Below are 25,475 nucleotides of genomic sequence, written 5' to 3' on the forward strand. Positions count from 1 at the left end.
GAGGGTACAAATCTCTACTATTGGTGGCTAGATACTCCAGCTGAGACAACATATCAGCGCTGTGAGGGCCTGGAACTGCACTTCTGCCCTCACTCCACATCACGCCCAGGTCCTTATGGTGAAGGGGAAATAAAATTAACCCTTACTCCTGTCCCTGCTTACCCCTCCACCTCCAATACCCGGTGGCACCCAAACCCTTCTCCTTTCCCTGCCTACTTTTCCTGTGCCAAGCTACCCTCCTCCTTCTCCTTTATTATCACAGATTTCACAGAAATCTCCTGCAGAAGGCTAACTACTGCAGTCCCCATTATTATCAATGGGTACTGCAGTCTGACCTCTGGGCCTGATTCAGACCCGCTCGCGAGCGCTGAGAGCTCGCAAGCAGGTCGATGTTGGCCAAGTGCGCATGCGCACGAGGGAGCCGGCTCCGTCGTGCGCATGCGCGAGACCCGCATAGTGACGGGCAAGCCGTCGCTATGGGTCTCGCACCAAAGGGGCGTGCTGTCGATGGTGAGTGACAGCACGCCCCCTTTGGTGGGCGTGCCGGGGGCGTGGCTGGCCAGACGCAGGCGTTCCCATGGGAACGCCTACCGTCTGGGGCCGGCCCCACCGACATCACAAGTGATGTCAGTGGGAGTACTTTTGGCTCTGATAGAGCCAAAAGCACTCCTGGGCTTGCAGCAGACGAGACCCTACCACAAGGGTCTCGTCGCAAGCCCGATGGTCGCGATGGTCTTGACCACCGCGACCATCTTTTTGGCCGCTCGCTATAGCTGTGGGTGGTCACCCACAGCTATGCGAGCGGCCGCTCTAAAAAAGAGAAGGAGGGCACTGATTCAGAGCGAGCGCTCTGAAAGAGCGTCCAGCTCTGAATCAGGCCCTCTGTGTACAAAACTGATGCTATTGGGGATATCAGAGGGGCACTCTAGGGGTATGTGAGAAAGTGTGGCAGCATGTGGGGAGGTCTGAGGGGCATATGGGGAGCTCTAAAGCATAAATTATGATGGGACCCAGAAATGGTCAGGTAGGACCCCATTTTTTTAAAGTAGCTGGTCCCTGGGACCCACATATTTTCCGCTCAGCGCGATCACTGGCTGTGGCATTACACTCTGGTCGGTTTGGGTCCGGTGCTGGTTTTAAATATAGGGGGACCCCTACGCATTTTCCCTCCTATATTTAAAACCAGCACATACCCTACTCATTTTGTTCCCCGTAATTTTCGGAACCAGTACTGGCTGACCAGTCTGGGGCTGGTTAGGCTTTTGAGGGGGGACCCTACGTCATTTTTAACAAATAAATGAACTCTTAAATATAAAAAAAACAAGCTGCCTGCACATATTTTACTGATATGTGCAGGCAGCTTATTCGGGAGAGAAAGTCGGGCAGGCAAATCAGGGCTTCAACACGGACAGGATCGATCAAATACACCATCAAATAAAACGATCGTGTCAAAACCAGGAGCATGGTAAATTCCCAATTTTTATAGTGAAAAAAACGTCCGTTTTTGATCGATCCTATCCGAGTTGAAAAACGGGACAAATCGGGACCAAAATGATTCTTAGTAAATTCACCCCATAGAGTGTGTGTATATACAGTACAGTGTGATGATATATATATACTGCCTAGCACTGTGTGATATATCCCTGCCTGATATATAGAGTGTGTGTATGTATAGTACGTTATGATGATAGATAGATAGATAGATAGATAGATAGATAGATAGATAGATAGATAGATAGATAGATAGATAGATAGATAGACAGACAGTGCCCAGCACTGTGGGATATGTGATATCCCTGCCGCAGGAACACCGGCTGCCAGACGTGAGACACACAGAGAAGAGAATCCATCCTGAACATTAGCCCCCTCCTAGCACCAGTAACCCCCCCGCCTCCTCCTCCTCTCAGTGACTTCCCCCTCCCACCCGCTGCTGCCGAGTCCTCTCTCCTCCCTACGGGGGTAGGTGTATCAGCTCCTGCTCTGCCATTCCCCACCGCTTTCCTCCTCCCGGTGCGGTGCTGCTGCTGCCTCGTCCCCTCACTCCTGTCACCCGATGGGCTTGTCCTCCCTCCGTAGCCTGTCCGCCAGCGAGCTCTCCTGAGAGCAGCCTTCCGTCCCCGGGCACCATGAGGCCGCTCTTCCGGAGGCTCCTGCGGGTCTCTAACCGATCCATCTTCGCCTTCATCTTCTTTTTCTCGCTGTCTTCGTCTTGCCTCTACTTCGTCTATGTAGCCCCTGGCATAGGTGAGTAAGAGGGGCCCCTCCGAGGGTCTGGTGGCACCAAAGCGTGGGGAGACCATTTTACTTACATCAGGGCCCTGCCACTCCTGTCCAGTCCCGGGCTGGTGGTGATGGATGGCATTCGTGTGGCTGCTGTTACTGATCACTGGCATCTCATTTATTATCACAGGCTCCCAATCCTGCCTGTAGCAAGGCCAGCTCCCAGAAACGGGGGTGTCTAGTGTGCAACACACACACACACTGGCAACGATGTGTGTGTATGTGTTTGTATGTATATATAATATATATAGCACAATAAAGGCAATTGGTACAACATGCTACCTTACTTGCAGCAATAATCTAAAGCTGGGTACACCCAATATAATATATTGGCCGATCTTATGATCCATGATGGATCACAACGACCACCATATAGTGTACTACTAATCAGATGGGATGATGCCACGGACAACCCTGTGTTACATTACTCTTGTAACGATATATTGTGTTGCCGTATGGCGGACTTTGCAGTGTGTACGGTTATGCGATATATCGTTGCCTTGCTGCACCAGCACATCGTTTAGGTGTGTACCCAGCTTAAGTTAGTAGCTTTTTGGTACGTTTTGTACTTGTGTTATATTGTCCATCTCACTTTTTATGTCCTTTTGAATAAGCAATCAGTATGGTGCTATAGTAGTGGTATTATCCATTAGTTTTGGGAATCTGCTTTATGTGGTAATGTTAAAAATAATTTATGTTTATAGAAGGTGTGTATCCACTGAAAAACTTAATTAGCGCTAAAGCTTATGCAAATACTTATGACTGGAGTGGCCTGTGAGCATTTTGTTACACCTCTGGGATAATTTGAATGCAAACTTTTAGGTTTTGTCCTTGTCATAATAACACAGTGTAGGTGTTTAATGATCTTGGTGTCAAAACATAGTTGCGTTTTCTTTGCATTCAAGGTTTTGTGGATGCTTTTATATTCTTTTAAAAAATTGTAAATCAGGACAGCCCCATAAGAGTTGTGAAGATCAGTTGATGTGATGACCTTTGTATTTGGATCTAGGCATAAAAAGTAAAGACATTAACATATCTGTAAATGCTGTTTTGTAAGGTCAGTTACCTGATGAATCTCAGAAAACACCAGTGACACCACATGTCAGATGCGATTTTGTTTGCTATGTTCTGCGTATCTAGCATTTGCACCTGCGGTCATTTCTGAGGATACTCCTTTGACCCCCTTACATTAACTTTAACGTATAGGAGGAGGTGGAACATTAGCATCTAAAAGTCACTGCTGTGCTCCTGCCTCTAACTGCAGGTGGGGAAATGGGTATGTGGTATTTGGAACCAATGTTCCTTTCATGTAATCATTTGCATGTTTTTATTGGCTTTAAGACACCATAGTAAATACATGTATTGTACAGTTTAATATTGTTATAGCTGGATCAGTTGTTGTCATACATTTATGTTCTCAGATGTTTTTACTCTATCACTCTCTCTTTGCAAATTTAAATTGTACTCGCAACTTAAAGTAAAGACATATTTTGGATGGCTGAGTCGATATTTTCAATTACTACCTTTTGTTTGTAATCTCTTACGTATTGTCTATGTACATTCAGAGAGTAATGATATGAACAATTGGCTTACAATGATATGAAGCAGAAGGTACAGATGGCCTTGTTCAAAAGGAGCTTGCAATCTAATACCCCTTTTACACCAGAGCAAAAACCTGGGATTTTGCTGGGTCTACCCGGGTCGCAGCTCAGTGTAAAAGGGTCCCTGAAAAATAACCTGGGTCAAGTGACCCTGCAATCCAACACAGGTAGATACCAGGGTTGGACCCAGGATGGACCCAGGTAATGGTGCAGTGTAAACGGTGCAACCCGTGTTATCCGACCTTGGTCATGCCTAAAATGAGCTGATTGGTGGTTGTGGTTTTATGACCTCACAGGTTTAGCAGGGCAGACCTGAGTTCAGTGTGAACAGGGCTGACCTGGGAGTAACCCAGATCAAAGGTGCAGTGTAAATGGGTCTGACCAGGGTTGGAACCATGTCCAAAAACCCAGGTCGGACCTGGGTTTTTGGTGGAAAAGAGGTATTATAGGTGTGTGGACACTTACCATGAGGTGACGGAATAACAATTGTAGTTATTGGTGTTACATGGACACTTATGCAGGCAGGTGATAAATTAAAAGTACAATTTGTATTTTTTATTTCTGAGAATGAAGAAATCAGTCCTATCTATGGCATGGAGAATGGAGCATATCTGTTCCCAAGGAAATGACTACATCACTCAGATTGCATTATATTCAATCACTTGGAACAAGTTACCTTACTGTCACGGTGATGTCATAGACTATATTGTCATGAATGTTGGTTCACTTCATTTCACAAGACTACTTCCTCTTTCCTGTGCTGGCTATTCATGCACTTTTGAGTTCTTTTTGTTTTGCATGTCTGTGACACAGACAGATACTGCAAAAGTGGTTTGCTATGGGTGTCTGATTATTATTAGTATCTTGATTGTGTGGCAATTAAGATTCATCCTTTTGTTTTAGGAAATTTCATCCAAACACCCTTCCCAAACTTTAGGGGGGTGATTCAGTTGTGCCCGTGGCTTCTTTTGGGCACCCGACGGAGCAATTCAATTGCTGCTTTGTTTGGGTGGGAAAAGCCGCTGGAGCACACGTTTGCTCACCCCTCCCGAGGAGGTGAGTAGAAATGTGATAAGTTGGCATTTTGGGTGCCCAAAGCAGCACTTTTGACTGGTTTAGCCGCTTTGCGCGGCTAAACCCATTGCTTCTGGGCGCACACTTGCGCCCTATGGGGGGGAACAATTGAATTGCTCCGATGGGCATCCATTACTTAATGAGTACCCACAAAGTAATTGAATTGCCCCCTAGAATTTCAAACATTTTTAAAAATGCTTTTTAAAACAATTAACCAAAGTTGTGGTGTCATATCTGTCCCTTATATATGATGGCAGTAACTTGCAATTTACTATCTTGCAAAATACTGTTACAATTTCCAGCTTCATTTGTATATTGCTTGTAAATTTTACTTTCTGAAAAGAGGGGTTGTGATTGGTGCATGTCCATGCAGGCATGTCTGGTTTCCTAATGTAACTATCATATTTAAATGTTTTTGTTACTATTGTTGTTATTCTAAAATTGTATAGCATTTATATATTTGTTGTTATTTTTGCCCAAAAGTGACTATAGTTTTCCTGAAGGTATGTATATTTTACAGGGCTCTATTTACCGTAGTCAAATGTTGAATTTCAAATGATGAGTCTCAGCTCTGTTTGTTATGCAAATAGTCCTGGGTCTATGGCGTTCATTTGAATTGTGAAGGGGATTGGGAACCATTGCGTTCTAATGTAAATGTAGGTACACACCTGACAGCTATATCTGCAGATGACGGTCGTTCATACACACTGAACGGCTATCATCTGCTTGTGCCCTCGGGTCCCGGTGGGCGAGTCGGGGGCATGTCCCATCCCCTTCCTCGCGGCTGCCGCTGTGTGTGTACAGGCGGTCTGCCGACCGCCCGTACACACCTGCCAATGGACAGATATGTCTGCAGACATATCTGTCCATCGGCTCTGCGGCACAGCTAATGCGATATGTCTGTGAACGGCGACGTTCACCGACATATCGTGGGTACACACTGGTCGACTTGCAGCAGATACACTAGCCAATCAATTGATCGGCCAATGTATCTGTCAGTGTGTACCCAGCATTAAGGTGTATACACACGGTACAATCTGTACCACCAACGACTTGAAAGATATCTTTAAGTGAGTCATCCTGCCACATCTCTAAACAGGCAAAGTTGACGATATCGTCCAGACTGGCCGGCATGTACGAACGATCATAGATATCGTTCATGCGGGAACACACATCGTTGGTCGTTCACTGCATAAAAACGAACGATATGAATGATATATTGTTAAACGATATCGTTATTGTTCATATCGTAACGATATATCTGTCCTGGTGTACGCACCTTTAGAGACTTTATTTCCTTATCTCTCTGGTCTGTAACTGATTTGTTGCTTTCCCTTCTCCTTTAAGCATGGTTAGTGGAGTTTGGAAAGACAGGTTGTTAAATAATATATTTTTATGATTTAAGTACATGACAAAGTACACCACAGACGTGTGTACTAAGAAACGTATCAACTTATAGTTGTTAAACTATGAAGTTTTTATATTTTTCTCCAGTAATTGCTCTGAGGGAAAGCTCCCATCATCTTGTTAAGTTTTGGCTAAGCCCTCTTAGGGGCGATCTTATAAGCAAAATGAGTAATGCCATTCATTGCATCGTCTTTTTTTTTTTTTTTTAAATGCATTTACTTCATTAATGTATCTGTAATTTAAATTGGGTGTGGACTGAGCAGGAGTAAAGTCTGGTTGCAATTATAATTCTTATGAGGCTAAGGGGTAAATTTACTAAAGTGAGAGTTTTTAGAAGTGGAGCTGTTGCCATAGCAACCAATCAGATTCTAGCTATTATCTTCTATAAGGTGCTAGTTAAATGTTAAGTAGAATCTGATTGATGTTTGGAATGTTGACTGCCGCATGGACCTCAGAAACGTTATAGATAATTTTATCTATAAACTGTAATAGCACACTGACACTTTTCCAATGTTTGTCACACAGTGACCAGTGCTTTATATGGGACATAACATGGATGCTTGCAACGAGTATGTCAGTAAGCTGTAATAAATTCGAGAACTGATCAAATCATATGGCTACTTGAGGTAAAGGAAAGTAACAGGATGATGACTGCGTGAAATATCAGAAATATGAATGCACAAATTAAAAGGTGTTTCTTGCCGTGACTAATTATAATAAAATGAGTATATGGCCATTGCATAGTGGTTAGTGACCCTCTTTCTTCTCACAGTAAATTTACCAGCCTCTCCTCACAGCATAATGACCAGTGTTCCTATCCTCGCTATACTCGCACAGCATTAACTCATAGCATAGGCACCAATGTTCCCCTCCCTCTCTTCACTGTATAGTAGCTGGTTTACTTCCATCCATACACTGTTGTACGACAAGCCTTCCAATAAAGCTTTCTGTCATCCGACTTTAAGGGGGCGATTCAATTGTTTGTAGCTCCCGTCTACACTGCAGGGAGCTATTCAATTGTTTGCGCAACCAGCCCAGAGGCTGCACTTATCATGAATTTCTGCTTGCATCCTCCTGAAGTGCAAGCAGAAATCGGCGTGAAATGGGGCTTTGAGGCTGGTCGCTTGTGGCGGGCAAGCCGTAACTGTAGCTCGCCAAGCACTTTAGCATGGGAGAAGCTGCTTAAAGTGTCTAATCCCGCGCATTCTTGCTTGAAAAAGGGTCTGGTCAAGCAGACAATTGAAAATCTCCCATGCTGGTTAAACTGGAGCAACAAACAACTGAATCATTCTGTTAGTACTGTAATGCTGGATGATATAACGTTCGTACAGCCGACTAACAATCTAACATCGTTACCGTCAGCCAACTTGTAACAGATTTGTGTCGGCCATGCAGAACGGCAGATGTGATCTATCTGAAATATATATCGTGCACATCAGCCTGTGTGTACAGACTATCTACTGACCCATATGCTGGCTAAAGGAACCAGTGACCGTGACGTCACTATTGGATCCTGCGGCCAGACAAATTGGTCAACCGATTGTTACGTGTGCATGCACAGCCGCGTACATACCAGTTTGTCTGCAAAGTGTGTATCTCACATAAGTAAAAGAGAAACATGAAGTTGAAAGAGATTTTATTTATCTCCATGAATGTCACCATCCTGTGAGAATGCCAGGACATATGGACACACAAGTCCTTACTCCATCATCCCCTTTAGTACAATGGCCATTTGCATTGCATCCGAGGCATTTGCTCATAGTGAACTCTGGGCCTGATTCAGACCCGCTCGCGAGCGCTGAGCGCTCACAAGCGGGTCGATGTTGGCCCAGTGCACATGCGCACGACGGAGGCGGCTCCGTCGTGCACATGCGCGAGACCCGGATAGCGATGGCCAAGCCTACCACACCCTACCACAAGGGTCTCGTCGCAAGCCCGATGGTCGCGATGGTCTTGACCATCGCTACAATCATCCTGGCCGCTCGCACTAGCTGTAGGTGGTCACCCACAGCTATGCAAGCGGCCAGGAGCCCGCTCTAAAAATACAATAGGCGGGCACTGATTCAGATCTTGCCTTTTCGGTTTACCTGTCAGACAGGAATTAAAAAATGGCAGCGTACTTATAGTGCAAAGCTGTGCCCTCTACTTCACACCATGGGATAGGTTAAAATGTCTATTTGCTGGCATGTACCATATAATCTGGCTGTTCAATATTTGTTTATGCGTACTTAATCTGAATACTAACAACTGTAAAAAGGAAAATAGGAACAGCGTTTATGTAGCTATCTTCCTTGTCTTGCCAAATACATCATAAAAGCTGTTTCATGTATCTTTTAAAATGTGTTCTTTGCTAAAGTTTTGAGCAGGTTTATACCCTGCCAAGTGCTGTGACTTCATTTGCACAGTGATATACTAATGTAATTTCCTTGTAATGGTCTCATAAACACCTAAAATAAATCTTACATTGTTCTGCTAAATAACTATAAGCAGGACACTGTGCGAGACCTATGATATTCCTATATTAAAAGATGAAGCAATGCACACTAACAGGTGTAGTCTGAGACCTGTACATCATTCTGCTGTTTTGTGACTTCTCTTCCCTGTATGTGTTTAGTCGGATGTAAAAGCAGCCCCCTTTTTGTCTTCTCTCCTTGAAAGTAGAGGGTGATATGAAAGACCTATTGCAGTTTAATAGCATATAGTTGTGTCAACAGCCAATTATTTTTGTTAACACGTCAGTCATTCAGCTTCTATCACAAATTTATGATTCTCTCCATTCCTTATCTCATGTGAGCACAGCATGCTACTTTGTACCTTTTACACACCATCATGGAATATTATGACCAGGGAAAAGTTTATAAGTTGTGATAATGATCTAAAGCATGTTGTTTTAATTACACAATACTTTTTCGCAAGCCATCTCAGTCTTACTGGTTTTATTCACCTTTTGAGCACCCCTGAGCCTCCATATAGCAACCAAGTAAGGCCCCCCAATTTGAGCAACGCATTTGACCTTAATTTACAGCATACTGAATACCCAAAACTCTTCTTGGCACCATTGCCTTGAGGAAAGTTACAACGCTGTTATACATTATCTATGTTCCTCCATAGATAACACTAATTGCATTACATTGTGCTGGGGCTGGAGTCTAAAGGTGGGTACACCCCTGACAGATCTGCAGATATAACTGCAGGTGATAGTTGATCATACACACTGAACAACCATCATTTGCGGTCCCGCTGGTCGGGGGGGGGGGGTCGCGTCTCCCCGGTGGCCTCTGCAGCAGGTGTACAGGAGGTCGGCTGACCGCCTGTACACACAGCACGATGTGCAGATATATATGCAGATTTATATGACCATCGGCTGTGCTGCACAGCCGACGCTATATGTCTGTGAACGATGTCGTTCAGACATATAGTCTGTACACACTGGCCGACGGGCACACGATGTATCGGCCATACATTTGAACGGCTGATATGTCGGACAATGTGTACCAAGAATCATATGTACAATGACAAATGGCATTAAGATGAGCCACTGTGCTTTGTGTAACAGAAGAAATTATCTATTGTGTTTCTTTATGCAATTCTTGTTTTTTTTTTTGTTAAATTTGTATTACAATAGGCTATTATTATTATTATTATTATTATTGCCAGTTATTTATATAGCACACACATATTCTGCAGCACATTACAGAGAATATTTGCCTATTCACGTCAGTCGCTGCCCCAGATGAGTTTACAATCCAGAGTCCCTACCACAATCACTTCTGAGTTATACAGGTCATTTGTGTCTATATGGATATCATGGAATTATTATATTCATAACATTACATTTGTGATATTTATGAAAAAGTTTCTACAGGTATTTCTAGAGTAGGTGGTGGTGCCCATTGTAAATCAGTGTGTTCGATTTTATTTTATAATCTGTACTAAAAAATTGGCAGTATCTAATTGCTGTAGAAGTTGAATTATCCATTAGTTTTATATACAGTTAATCTGTAGAACACTGTTCATCCATTGTCCATAGTAAAACAGCACACAGCAGTCATGACCCTTCATGCATATGTTTTGCTGTCTAAAACTGGGTACACACTGACAGATCTATGGGCTGATCAATATATTGGCTGCCCGTCGGCCAGTGTGTACCAGCAATATGTCTGTGAATGACGTCGTTCAGACAAATCACGACGGCTGTGCTGCACAGCCGATGGACGGATATATCTGTAGATATATCTGTCCGTTGGCCAGTGTGTACAGGTGATCAGCTGATCGCCCGTACACATGCAGTGACAGCTTCGGGGAGGGGGTTGGGATCCACCGCTGCCTGGAAGATGGTCGGTCAGTGTAAATGAACGATCAACATCTACAGATATATCTGCAGATCACTCAATCTGCAGATATATCTTTGCAGTGTGTACCCACCTTAAAAGAGCACTGATCTGTTTACTGCACTTTTTTCTTATTGCACCAAAATACTGGGCTTTACTCTTGTATAGAGCAGTCTGCATTGTTCAGTAAATTTTTATTCACTATTTATTGTGTGTCTTTGTATCTTACAGATTATAAACCCATAGGAAGTTATGTAGAGTCGGCGGCAAAATTTGCATAATTACAAATGGAAAAAGTTGTATGCAAAATAATTGCTTATGTGCGTATGATACGCCAACTGACTTAGGGGGTATTCATGAAAGCTTGGAGAGTGAAGAAAATTGTGATAAAGTACCAACCAAATCAGCTCCTGTCATTTTTCAAACACTGCCTGTAAAGTGACAGTTAGGAGCGGATTGGTTGGTACATTATCTCTCACAATTTTATCCTAATTGTTAAAATTAGTAAATGTAAAATGACTGTTTCACAGTGTTTTGTTTTTGTTGGCTTTCATGAATACCATCCCATACCACTCATGCTTCTATTATGCAGGTTGACCAGGTAGGATCATTTCAATCGTTTTTGCTTGCAGCCCGTAGAGGTGCGGGGGTTTTCCTGATCTAGTGCCCTGCTATGTGCACATCTGCTCGTACTGCAATATTCCAAAAATACCTGACACATCCCTGGCCACTATTCTGTGCGGCTGTGGCAGCCTACTTGCTTCCTTTAGTATATACAAGTGGATTCTTGCATAAGCAAAATATCTGTGCGTTTGTCTGTGGTAGCCTGTCCCACCCACTGTGCTATGTCCGCAACCATCATCAGCATCTGGACTTGCACCCACCCCCCATGCTGGGTGCATTAGATCTGTCTGAAACAGGTATCCATTTTCCATCTGCATGCGACGATGGAGCCCGGGAAAGCCATGACACACCCACGAGACAGAAGAGTTCAGTGCGCTCATGTAGACACCACCCAGAAACGCTAATTTCATGGAAATACAGATAAGTCCGTATGACTAGAGTGCTCCGTCCTCCATGTGCGTATGCTTGATCTGGCGCATGCACAGAAACCAATTTCTTTTGTTCCAATATGCACAGCAGGCTGACATCCGTGAGTTCTGCGTGCATTGTGACCTGCGTGCGAATCATGCCCGTAATGGGCAAATCTATTATTTAAAGTATTTTTCTTTGAATCTGGTTTTATGTGACGTACTCCTACCTCATTTTACTTTTTTCTTTTCATTGACCGGCAAAAGAAAAACCTGTAAATATGGAGTAAGGTCTTATACCTGCTCATACTTGTGATATAAGGCAGAAACACAGACTGGAAGTTGCAGCTGACCACATTCTATTATTTTGTTCTAGCATGTAACGTGTATACGTGGTGGACTTACAATGTAAGAGTAATGCCTACACATTAGAACTATGGTGCAGCAATATGGCAGATATGGCATCATACAATACTGTGTCTGGGTGATATGTTTTGTTAAAAGTGGGAAAATATAGTAAAACATTAGCAAAATGGACCTAATAAAATATGTCCTAGAATTTTTGGTATCACAATAGCAACAGGGGCTGTTTCCGAGTTGGAAGCCAAGCAAGAAAAAAAAGCAAGTAACTGACCAGCCATGCTGCACTGCAAGGGTGCAGATACATGCCTCATCTTTACACTGCAAGTTAGGTGTGAGTTTGCACACTCCCCTCCCAAATCATACGATATATCGTGCAATCTTGGTACTTTCGACCAAGCCACACAACCATCATATATTGTGTACCCCCAATCCGTCGTTTTCACCCATCATCCATTAGATGTTCTACATGTCCGTTGGGATGAATCCACGGACGGATAACGTGGTGTTACATGTAGCATGTAACAATATATCTGATCGTATAGAGTGTACAGTGATGTGATATATTGTTACATCGCATCGTCGTTCAGGTGTGTACCCAGTTAGTAACTTTTATTTGCTTTGCTTCCAACTCTGGATTGGCCCCAGAGTGTGAATTCTGTAAAATTAGATAATGTAAAATGACTGTTTCACAGTGTTTGTTTTTGTTAGTATGTAAACAATGGGCCTGATGTAGAATTGACCCCAAATTAGGCTCATTGTGATTTATGCTATTGAAAAAAAAAAAAAAAAGGCGTACAAATAGCATATAATTGACCATGTGCTTAGGTGTAAGCATTGGAAGATGCGTGCAGGTCGGCACACATAGCAAGTGTGCCTGGTTTATGCCAGGAATACTACACATGCACTTACAGCCACATTTTAAACATTGCCTTGCTTATATAATTCATATTTAGACCGGCATAGGCATCTTTAATACTTATGGAAAAAAGTAATGAAATTCCTAAAATACACACAAAAAAGCATAGTCTATAGTAGAAGAACGAAGAAAGTACCTACTGCAAAATTGCCAATCACAAAAAGTTTGCTAGTGTTGTCAAATGTCCTCTCCATCCAGTATTTCACCTTTCAGTGGCCACCTGACACTAATACTGCTCTCGTATATTTGCTTGTGTCTCCCATCCTACATGGGTATGCAATTGTGCTAACACTCCCTTACTGTACTTGGCTTACATTAGAATGCCCTTTCCCCTTCTCATGTCATAAAGCACAGCCGTTCATAAGTGACAGGGTCATGAAAGTATGCCCTCTTTCTGGGCGTTCATAGTAACATGATGCAAACTGGCGTAGTACCCGCTCTGCAGCAGCCTTTTTTATGGGTGAGTTAGTGTTGTATTTATTGATGGTATACTTTTGTCAATTACTTTCAAAATTGTAGTTATTACTTTGTTTTGCTACTCCTTTTCATAACCCCGCTGTCTTTCATAATGCTCCCCTCCTGCTAGGTAGAATAAATCCAGGTATCTGGCTCAGAAGCATGTATTTATCTTCTATCCATCATGTCCGTTTAGATTAATGATTTCCTCTAAATGCTGCTAGGAATGACCTCTGAAGGGATATTTCTGTTGGCAAGATGCACCGTCCTGTGTGCGGCTTCCCTAGCAAAGTAACAGAATGAAGGAAGTGCGGGTAGAAGGTGTACAAATACTATGAGAGGAGAAATAAATTCATGCTGTGTTTTAGTTCAAATGTATAATGAATTATATTCCAAAAACATATCAAAAAGGGCACTGACACACATAATTACACATCTGTGGTTACAGTGGGCCTATCAGTGGTAAGTTTACCTTTTAAGTTACACTATATTAGTGAATAAGAAATAGAACACATTGGGGATTTATTTAATAACCGGGTGCAATGAGCAGTGATGCAATGTAACCCATAGTAACCAATCTTATATCCGCTTTTAGCTGTCCATTGTAGTCAGACTAATGAAACCTTAGATGTGGTTGTTATGGGTGCAAACACATGATCTGCTTTCACTGTTCTCATAAAGAAGCAATTTTCTTTGTCTTTTCTGCATCCCACTTACAGGAAAACTTGTTTATCCTGCATGAATTTCCTGTAGGCAAAACTCTTGTATGTAGTAATCAAGTTGGGTTTTGAAGTCCATATGTGGTGTCTTCTTCCTCCTCTTTTCTTAATGCATACCAGAGACAAGGACATATTACATGGCTTTGCATTGGAATGCCTATGTATGGAAGTTTCATGTATGTATGTATGTATGTATATATATAATGTGTGTTCACTGTAGGCATTATTATCAGCGTGCCGTGCCCTGCCTGTTTTGCAAATGCTAATTTGAGCCCTACACTTCCCCCTGAGCTTGGCACTGCCACCCACAGACATACACTGAGTTTGGTAGCGACCACAGAGCAAGGGAAGCTGGGCAGAGCAATAGGTATACAGATGCACGGCAGTGTGTTTGTTAGCTAGGTACACTTTTCTACAGTCACACATTTGATGCGATTTTCCTTTCGATTACACTTACGTTTGAAAGTCCTGTTCAAAGTTGCAATTCATGGCTACACACCTTTACACTCTAACTTGCGGTTCAGGAGACTTATCTGTCTAAATTATACGCTGAAAAGACACAAAGACCGCACCACTGCTGGAGGAGTATGGGCAGAAGCATCGGACAGACCGGTCGGGAACTGCATACACGCTTCACTTTTTCTACCATCTATTCGGGTGCACATAAAGCCGGTTTTCTTCCAAGAAAACATGATGGATAGTGCGTATACGCTGTTAAGATATCGCATGAACTGGTCGGAAATCGAAAGAACGGGGTGACGATTATATAGGTGTGTACCCCATCTGAGGCTTAAAGCATAGGGGTGTGTAATATATATATATATATATATATATATATGTGTGTATGTATATATATATATATATATATATATAAATATATATATAATTATACTGAAATGGCTCGGCTCTCCCTGTAGACGGGTGCCGTCACATATACACATGAATATGCAAATATACTTCCCAGCACTAAATATATATAGCACAGTTCCTCCGGCGGTACTCAAGGCAACTGTTATAAGACACACGGACTACTGAGCGGTAATCCGTGTGTGTTATTACAGTCGCCTTGAGTGCCGCCAGAGGAACTGTGCTATTATTTACCTCCTGTTGGAGAGGTAATCAGAGGGCACCGGGCGCAGTAGTTTCTTAAGAAGCATGTGGAGTGCCAGCCAAGACAAGTTTACTGTGTGTGTGTGTGTGTGTGTGTGTGTATGTATATATCTATGTGTAAAATGTTGTGACAGTTTATCCTATTGTGTGGCTGATTTGCAAAAGGATCCCAGAGCTCAGCACTTGGGTAGAGTGACAAGATCATCCCATATGTTACAAGTATTACTGCTCTTTTGCCAAAGGCAAGATATGCCAGATGTGCTAGCCTTATATGCATATTTCAAGTATCCAAGACTGATCCAATCAGTTGCGCAATGATGACGTTGCACCATTCCAAGGTATGCACAAAGCAAACAGCCTAAACAGTAAAATATGATCAGCATCTCATAAGAGCTCTAGATTGGTAATTGCTTTGTAGCCTTTTAAGTACTTGCATATTAATTTATATTTTATTTGTTTCAGTCTGAAATGTTTTTTTTTTGGTATGCTTAAAATGTGTTTTTTGTTTTAGACTTCAACAATGTGTAAAGTTGTGGAGCAAGTTTCTCCCTGCTTGGTGGTGTTGCAACACGCAACACTGTACTGTTTGTTCCTCGGTACTATTGTGTGGCTGAACTTACATTATGTTTGCAGTGTGTCATGAAACCACAGGTATATCTTGAGATATGAGCCTGCACTGAGGGCCATATTGCTCTTTACAGCTACAAAGCTTCTAGTTGCTATAGAAATTGTGCTCTCCTTTCTCCCACATAGGGATTCCATGGGCCTTTCTGTTCCCTTTATTTAAGACTTATTGCGTTTTTCATCCTTACGATAATATCCTTAAATCTTTTATTACAACATTGATTTGATTAAACCGCATCCGCTTTATAGTTCTAGATCCTTACTGGCTTATTTTAAACGTTCTTTTAAAAGTAATTGTTGAAATGTAACATTTTTTATTTTCAACGTGATATGTGGGTTAAGTATTTCTGGAAAATGACCATTAGGCTTCTTACAAGATTGTGCAGCCTAATGGGGGGTATCCACTTAGCAATTTAGCCAAGTGATTGCACGATAACGACATCGTTATCGTGCAATCGCTTGCAAATCGCGCATGCATCGGGCATGTTTTGGTCATAAGTGACCAGCGATGCGCGTTCCCGCTGGTCGCTTCTGACATCCGACATCGCCCATACATGCAGGTCGACCTGACGATCTCGTCAGGTTCAGCATGTGCGGGGATGAGGGATGTGCCGGGACTGAACGAGTGAACGTTCAGTCTAGGCACATCACTAGCTATACAAACGACAGCACGGTTGCAATGTCGTAATCGTGCTGTCATTTGTATATCTACAAGTGGATACCCCCCTTAAGGCTGGGGTACACACTAGACCAGTGGTGTCAAAGTTGCGGCCCTCCAGCTGCAGTGGAACTATACATCCCAGCATGCACTGCCAGTTTTGCTATTAGGGCATGCTAAAACTGTGGCAGGGCATGCTGGGATATGTAGTCCCACCGCAGCTGGATGACCACGAGTTTGACACACCTGCAGTAGATGATAAATTGGACAATTTGTCATTTTGAGCTGAACTGTAATGACAAATCATCCACATCGTCTAATGTGTACGCACTATGGTGCGCTCCTGTACATCGTTCCTCGCATCGATCTGCTGTATATGCATAGCAAATGAGAAGATACCTTTTAGCGATTTTGTGAAACCATGAAGTGTGTTCGCCCACAGGGCGACTAGACGATATGTTAACACTGTCTTAACGATATAACGGCCAAACTATGCTATCGTTCAGTCGTTTGAAGGGAAATCTGGATGATCATTCCGTCGTTTGCACATCGTCTAATGTAGTATTCATGCTAGGTCCGGCGCCGGACCTAGAAAGGGCACTGTATCACGCGTGCCTGGCCGAAAAGGGTGCGTGGCCACAAGAAAAGTGCTCCTCTCTATGTGAATAGATGCCGTGTGGTGATTGCTGAACCGCTGTTTTATCCACCCTTGGGACACTGCGGCCCGTGGGGTGGGAACAGTACCCACCAGGTTGTTTTAACGGGGCGCCGCTAAAACAGCCTAGTGGCAGTCCGCTATAATGTGTACCAAGCCTAACTGCTGCCTTGTCGCACATTCATTTGAAAATATTTATTTTGGCTGATGGAGGAAATAGTCTTTCCCTCAGCCGGGGAGCTATGGCTGGAAATATATACTTTTCGAGCAGCCATGTCATATACCCAGAGTCCCACTGGTAGACCCAATGCTATTACCTCTAGGCTATGAATGGGATTATCATATAAAGCAGTGGTTCCCAAACTTTTTTTGGATCATGGCACCCTAGCACATCAGCATTGTTTTCACAGCACCCCTAATCCAAAAGTTTTTTTGTTGAGAAATTCAGAAAAAAAATGTAGTGAAGTAAATTGCGCTGACCTGTCATCCTTCGGCTCAGATATGTGGTGGGGACAGGTTTGTGCTTTTGTTTATCCACATATTGACATTACATTGACCATAAAGAATTTAATTTGGTGCTGGACCACCAACCTGAGGCACCCCTGCAAGTGCCTCGAGACACCCCAGGGTGCAGCGGCACATAGTTTGGGAACCCCTGATTTAAAGCATTAAGTGGCTACTATCCTAGATTAGTTTCAGGATAACAATAGCTTTGCTAATTTGTATTTGAAGTGTATAAATGTATAATGTAAGATATCACACCTTACATTATACACTTCAAATACAAATTAGCAAAGCTATTGTTATCCTGAAACTAATCTAGGATAGTAGCCACTTAATGCTTTAAATGTAAGTTAATTTCAGAAATGTGTGAATACTGCATCACGTAGTAATCGCACATTTCTGTAATTACCTTGTAGGCCATTGGGCTAGTTGCTAGGGGATCTCATGAATGCGTTGCTAGTCACTGAAACTTTCTGTTGTGCAATACACTTTTGTCTGTGAACTGCATCAGGAACTTACATTATTAAAACAATGCTTACAGCAGTGGTTCCTAAACTTTTTTGAATCACGGCGCCGTAGAGTGTCAGCATTGTTTTCTCGGCACCCCTAAGCCAAAAGTTTGTTGTTGAGAGCTTCAGAAAGAAATTTAGTAAAGTGAAGTAAACTGTGCTGACCTGTCATCCTTAGGCTCAGTTGTGGTGTGGACAGTGCTCACTCAATGTGGTGTGGACAGATTTGTGCTTCTGTTTGTCCACATATTTACATTGCATTGACCACCAATAATTTGATTTGGTGCTGAACCACCAACCTGAGGCACCCCTGTAAGTGTCCCGAGGCACCCCAGGGTTCCACGCCGCACAGTTTGGGAACCACTGGCTTGCAGCAAAAGTAAGAATCACAAAAATTAAATTCACAGTAGAAACACTGCTCATTGTGTAAGACTCATAATTGGTAATGTCGGGCATACATTGCCAGATAAAATGCCTGTCAGACCTTTTATCTGTCAGCCTGCAGATATCGCGGGCATACACTGTGAGACATCTCGCAGTGTAATGGCCCCCGATATCTGCGCTCCGCCACCAGGGGAGGAGACATTTCCCCATTCCTTCCATGGGAAGAGACAGGGGAAATGTCTGTCTGTTGGCTGCAGCTGGGCATATTCCCAGGTAAACATCGCACACCCACCCAGATGTCCACATGATGTAAAAGAAAACGTGATTCATCAGACCAGGCTACCGTCTTCCATTTCTGACACTCACATGCCCAGGCTGTGACTGTGGATAAATGTCAGTATGGGCACTGACCAGTCTGCAGCTACGCAGCAAGCTCTGATGCTCTCTGTCTTCTGACACCTCTCTATCATAGCCAGCATTCACCTTTTTCAGCAATTGTGCTTAAGTAGCTCTTCTGTGGGATTGGACCAGATGGGATAGCCTTCACTCCCCATGCGCATCAATGAGCCTTGAGCACCCATGACCCCGTCCCCAGTTCACCAGTTGTTGTTCCTTGGACCACTTTTGGTAGGTACAAACCACTGCATACTGGGAACACCTCACAAGATCTGCCGTTTTAGAGATGTTCTGACCCAGTCGTCTAGCTATCAAATATTTGGCCCTTGTCAAAGTTGCCAAGATCTTTACGCTTCCCATCTTTCCTGCTTCCAACACTTCATCTTCAAGAACTGAGTTGTTCGCTTGCTGCCTAACAACATATCCCACAGCTTAATGTAGATAGAAGTAATAGCGCTCCTTTTAATGTTTTGAGCTGCTTCCGTACTTCTTATAAATAATAGGAAGTGAAAAACATAGGTAATGGGGAAGCGCTGTATGCTTAATGTGAATTAGAAGGTGTGACGCAGGTGTTAAAGTGGGGCGCAACTGTGTTCCATCACTTCTATTTGGAGACTGAACCAGTTCCGCCTCCTCCGACCTACCTAACCCTGGTGCCACAGGGACGCTCCATTTGCCGGGCACCCGCTGAGAATTTTTTTTCCTAGCTGGCACCCTCCCCGCAACGCAATCCGGAGGCTGGAGCTCACTAATGAGCTCTGGCTTCTGGGTCCCGCTATGTGCAGTGCACTATGGGAGAGGCGTCATGAGGTCTCTCCCATAGTTCAGACTGAGGGGCAGCCAGAGGGACCAGACAGACACGGGAGCAGGGCTTAAGGTAAGTATTATTATTTTTTTTTTTTATGTTGAGTAAGCGGCTTCACAATAGGGGGCACTACTACAGGGGGCACTATTACTGGGGGATTACTAATTGGGCATTGCATAGGGGCACTACCACTACTGTGGGCACTGCATAAGTGGCACTGCATATGGGGCACTACCACTACTGTGGGCACTGCATAAGGGGCACTACCACTACTGTGGGCACTGCATAAGGGGCACTACCACTGCTGTGGGCACTACCACTGCTGGGGGCATTGTGTATAAGGGGCACAAATGTGGGCATTGTGTATTTGGGGCACTGCTGCGTGTCATACATAAATAAGACACTAATATGTGGTGTAATTTGTATCTGGAATACTATTGTGACCACGCCCCTTTTATGACCACGCCCATGGCACGCACTGTCCCTTTATTGTCATTGCACCGAGGAGGACCACTTTAAGCACTGGTGTGATGTGTGTGTTTAATATCTAGCAAAGTGGTTGAAAAAATTATTGAAAGAATGTGTATAAGTGGTGTATTTCATGCGTGTTAGAAATGTAAGTGAGAAATTTGGGGGGTGATTGAAATGGCGGTCATCAAAAATGACAAAACTCCAAAAACCTACTTCTAAAAGTATGGTTAATAACAACAACAACAAAAAAAAAGTTATAAAACCAGTAAAAAAAACTGCAATTTAATTCCTAGGAAATATACCGTAGGTAGATAATGTTATAGATCTTTTGCGGGGTGGTGAGATTCCTGTTGCTGTAGTGCAGTGCCTCAGGAGACTACCCCTACCTCACCCTAGTTGATTCCTTTTCGCCTCTGTTGGTGGTATAGCTAGTACTGTTGCCACTGTTCCAGTTCTCTCCCTGGCGTTTGTGTCCTAGATAGACGAGCTGATGTGCAGTCTGCGGTGTGCGCTCCGTCTTATGCGTGATGGATGAGGTGGCATACGAACAGTGTTCGGGCGGGATGAGGCGACATACGAACAGTATTAGTGTTCATTAGGTCTGGTTAGTGTATGTGTGTGTGTGTGTGTGTGTATATATATATATATATATATATATATATATATATATATTATACACTCGTGTGTATATATACACATAAAATCTGTGTATATATTAATGTACATATTATAACTATAAAGCTGGTACTATTTACTATGTGGACGTTATTGTTGTTGTTATTTATTTTTTTTATTAATAGGAGACAGTTTTCAATGTAAGACTCCCCAAGAAGTATTGCTACATGGTTTCATTGTCATCTGAAAATTCAGTATGTGCCAGCGTTGTGAACTTGCTGAAGCAAGGGATACCCTTATGAAAACATGGAAGGCTAATTTACTTTGCTCTGCATTTAATCATGATTTTCTTAAGTAAACATTTTTTAAACTGTTTACATGATGTTGAATTTTATTGTCATTATTGAGGCAAACAAATATAGTATGTGTGTATATAGATCCCTTTCCTTGAGACAGCAGAATTCCTGTAAAGGGGACAGTGTCCATGAGAATGTTGGAGTCACATTGTTAGAGGGCAGGTTAATGGGTAGGAGGGGAGTGCGCAGACCAGAGTTGTTGAGGATTTGGGGAGCTGGGCTAGGGAGGACAATTGATGACTGCAACTAACGCTGTGTGTCACGTACAATTCAGTGATCTCAGTATGATTTCATCATCAACTCAGTTGATTACAGAAGCTGGAGAAACTCACATGAAAGGACAGATAAGTGAGTACTTGGCATACCGGGTGCCTATGCTTACACAGGAAAGGCTATTAATTTCCTTACCTTTAGGAGTTATGGCACAGGCAAACAAGCATTACATTAGGGGAAAATGAATGGTTTAAAGTATTGGAGGTATGGGGAGTTGCTAATGTGATATTTTCACTTCTAAAATAAAATCCTATATTTGAAATTGCACCTGAAAAACCGTAATGATTTTGCACAGTAAATGCACACATGGACCTTGAACTTGTTCAGCTGGGACATGCATCTGTATGTACAAATGTGTACAGATGGGAACAATTGCACATAAATAATTCTGCACTTATTTGAGTATTTATAAAGAGCGGGACTGTGAATCCTCCTCTACTCCTGCACTACAAAGTGTGAGTGCTCATTGCAATTGCCATTTTGAAGATGTAGCTCAGAGCTGTATGTCTTATCTATGCACAGTCCTCTAAAAATAGACAGATATATTTGAAGGCCCCTTGCTCTGTGCTAATGGTTTGTAAATGATCCCCAGTGTGTCCTTGCTTAAAAAATAAATAGTCTTGTCAGCTCACTTGTTTTGTTCATGTCTGAATTAATAATAATAATAATAATCAATTTATAACATTTAGAATAGTATACATTTTTTTTTTCTATTTTACTGATAGCTTGACACTAACCCTGCTCCACATCCATCATTGACAATGGTTGATGAACATATACATAATATTTGATGTAGGACAAACCACAGAGTCTTATTGCGTATACTATGCTACACACTCAAACAAATATGAACTATTGCTCTAGTAGAGCTGTCGCAGGTAACCAGATCCCCACCCAGTGTATTGACTACTGTTTATATAGTCCTGTGTTCAAACACAAGTTAAATCCGCTGCATTAGGCACAATCTACACTTCATTTATTGGTCTAATATAACAAGTGTTGTAGATGTATTTCTTAAATTCAATTCCTAGTTTTATGTTTATTAACTATGACTTAAGAACTGATTAACTGGAATAAAATAGTATTGGAGGTTTATATGCTTTAATTTGAAATAGAATCTAATATATATTTCCTGCTGTGGCCATCTAGAACAGGTGCAGTATAGAGCTGGAGGAAGGCCCCCACCCGCCCTGCACCTGGTTTGGCTGATAAAATATTGCATACATTCTGTAAATTAGCTTTAGAGATTTCTTTAAAAAAAAAAAAGAAAAAATGCAGTATGCTACACAAATGTTCGTTAAGTGTATAACAATGCCATGTTCCCCAAATATAGACTCCTGTGCAGCCTCTACACTGCCTGAAGAAGAGATGGTAAACTTTCCTGAGGTTTCTGCAGAAAAAATGCAAAACCCATGGTTCCGCACTATTGGCCTGATTCAGTAAGGATCGCAATAACGAATACACACGTAGTCTCACTGCGAAGATATGTTAATGATTGCAATGCCGTGGCAGCCTAACATAAGGACACCCACTTTACCATACACACATTTGTAATACTTAGCAAGACTGCAAAGCCATCGGTAACATCGAGTACCATCGCAGCCTCACGCACACTTGTACAAGGTCTGACCTTACTCACGGCCCTGTAATGGCGTTCAAACGCACTGGCACCCCTGCGTTTCGCCGACCACCCGCCCATCATCACCCTCAAGCAGTACTGCCTGTCAATCACTCTGCGGTGGGTCCGTGTAGTCACCGCGATCGCAGTCACAGTGGAGTGTTCGCGTGCAGATTGTGTGCGTAATCGCAGTTGCGATTGGTAGTGAATCAGGCCTTATGCACAGCACTGTTCAAGATAGCTATTTTTTTATGTAATGTAAGTTGTAACTGGAATAGAAATAATTTGAAAATAAATAAAATAAAAATACATTTCATATATATATATTATAACGTGTGTGTGTGTAGGAGATACAGAGGCCCACTGATTATAGTGTAACACACCAAATATATATAAAGAGAAAAAAAAAAATACTGAAAATATTAATTGCAATATGTGACATACCTCAAAAAATAATTGCGTGGCAGCTTCAATATAGTGATAGAGTTTGGCACTCAAATAAGCGATTGTGAATAGGGAAAGGAAGAAGCGCCTACTAGTGTCAGAAAATTAAAATTATACACAAAAGTGAAAAAAACTGGTGATGGATCCACTACTTATCTGGTAAGGTGTTCTTCGGTCATATGACCATTATAGGAAGGATATGGAAAAGAAGAACAACATAGTTTGTACCATACCGCACTGTGTATTGCTTCATACAACCAAGTAAGCAATTAAACCTTTTTAGGGATCCTCTTTCCCCAAGAATATTTTTTATACACATTCCAGGGTCATAATAAGTTTAAAAGCAACGTTTAATAATACAGTGACAAACAATGGTATAAAAACACGTACAAGAAATATATACAATAAATGCTTATCTGTCCATTTAGGGGGGTCAAGATACAGCAATCCCAACGTGTTTCGTCTTGATCCTTTAACTCTCTTTCGCCTATTACATTGTATTGACTTTCCTCGTAGGCGAAAAGCAGCTGGAATTGAATACAGAGATAAGTTCCGACTACGTGAAAAGCCACAATCCGCGATACTTTTCCGCGGAAAATGGCTTTTCGCTTCTAATTGAATACGGTCTCTGTGATGTCACAAGTATCATCTTATGATGGTGGACAAAAAAAAAATAGCGCAATTGAAAAAAGTTAACCCTAATGTATTATCCATTATTTAACAACTTCTGACGGCTCGAGTATCTTCAGCTAGTGTACACGGAATTTTTTCTTCTTTCAGCTTAGTTTAATCGAAGCTTCGAAACAGACTGGGAACGGAAAAGGTCTCTAAACTGGTATTTTTATTCAAAACGTTTAACGCCAGTGACATTTCCAGTTCTAATGCTTAACTCCTTTTTTTGTGTTTGTGTGTTTCTCTGAAAAGTGCTTTTGCATGTTTTAATTATGTTTAGTCTAAAATTTGTTTTATTGAATCCCTAATAACTTTGGTTTGTTAATGTTAGAAAGCATTAAAAGGTGATTGATCAAGGTTTCTAATACATGGCAAGATTAATTTGTTTTCATTTTAACCATGCAAAAAAAATGGTTTAAACAAAAAAAAAACAGGTTTTTTTTTTCTCCCATCCCTGGTTATGAGCATTCCCTTGTCTTTTTTTTGTAGTGTGGTTGTATGTATGTATATACATTTTGTATAGTTCATTTTATACGTAGTAGGTCTGTATACACTAATCCTGGATTGATAGACATGTACTTTATTACTTTAAAGTTCTACTATTTGATTGTGGGATGGTATCCTATCTTAGACAGTATAGAAAACTCAAAATTGCTAGTACCTCTTTTGTATGCTTTTATAGACTTGATTGCAAGAAATGATTGGGTTATTGAAAATGTTGATGCTAACTGACACAAGTCTGGGTTTTCTTATTGGGCCCATACATCTAGCCCCTATTGCTGCAATTACCTGTTACTCCCATGACGGGAAATTGGGAATATTCAACATGTTGAAAAATCCAGATTCCCCGCTCCGGACCCAAAAATGGTCGGAATCCACAAGTCAGATTTTTTTACATGCTAAATTTCCCCCGATCAGCCGATGGTTCGCCGATATGTACGTTGGATTGCTGATCAGGTCAAATAGGCAGAACGGGGAATCTGTGCCTAGATGTACGTAAGGTGAAGTGCAATTCTGCAACAAGCAGCATCAGTAAGTGTGTGTTAGTGCTTTGTAGTGAGTTTGTGGTTGCTGAGCAATTTCTGTCTGCCTGAGTGATTACTCCATAGAATGTAAGCAGTACTTGTTTGTTCAGGGAAACATCAAGCACTGCTAAGGTGTGGCGTTATACATATTTTGTGTTCAGGTGCTGCAGTCCATTTG

At 42.2% G+C, this 25,475-nt stretch overlaps 1 protein-coding gene across 1 annotated transcript in view; it reads left to right on the top strand.

Moving 5' to 3' along the window:
• The first annotated feature begins 1,914 nt into the window (after nt 1–1,914).
• The window catches only part of B4GALT6 (beta-1,4-galactosyltransferase 6), an 82,895-nt gene continuing 59,334 nt past the window's right edge, over nt 1,915–25,475 (top strand). Inside the window, exon 1 of the mRNA XM_088469578.1 lies at nt 1,915–2,244. Coding sequence (XP_088325704.1) covers nt 2,127–2,244 — 118 coding nt within the window. The 5' untranslated portion in view covers nt 1,915–2,126. The remainder of the gene's footprint in view (nt 2,245–25,475) is intronic.

Source organism: Taudactylus pleione, unplaced genomic scaffold (genome assembly GCF_031769625.1).
Source record: "Taudactylus pleione unplaced genomic scaffold, aTauple2 ptg000093l, whole genome shotgun sequence".
NCBI classification, from domain to species: domain Eukaryota; kingdom Metazoa; phylum Chordata; class Amphibia; order Anura; family Myobatrachidae; genus Taudactylus; species Taudactylus pleione.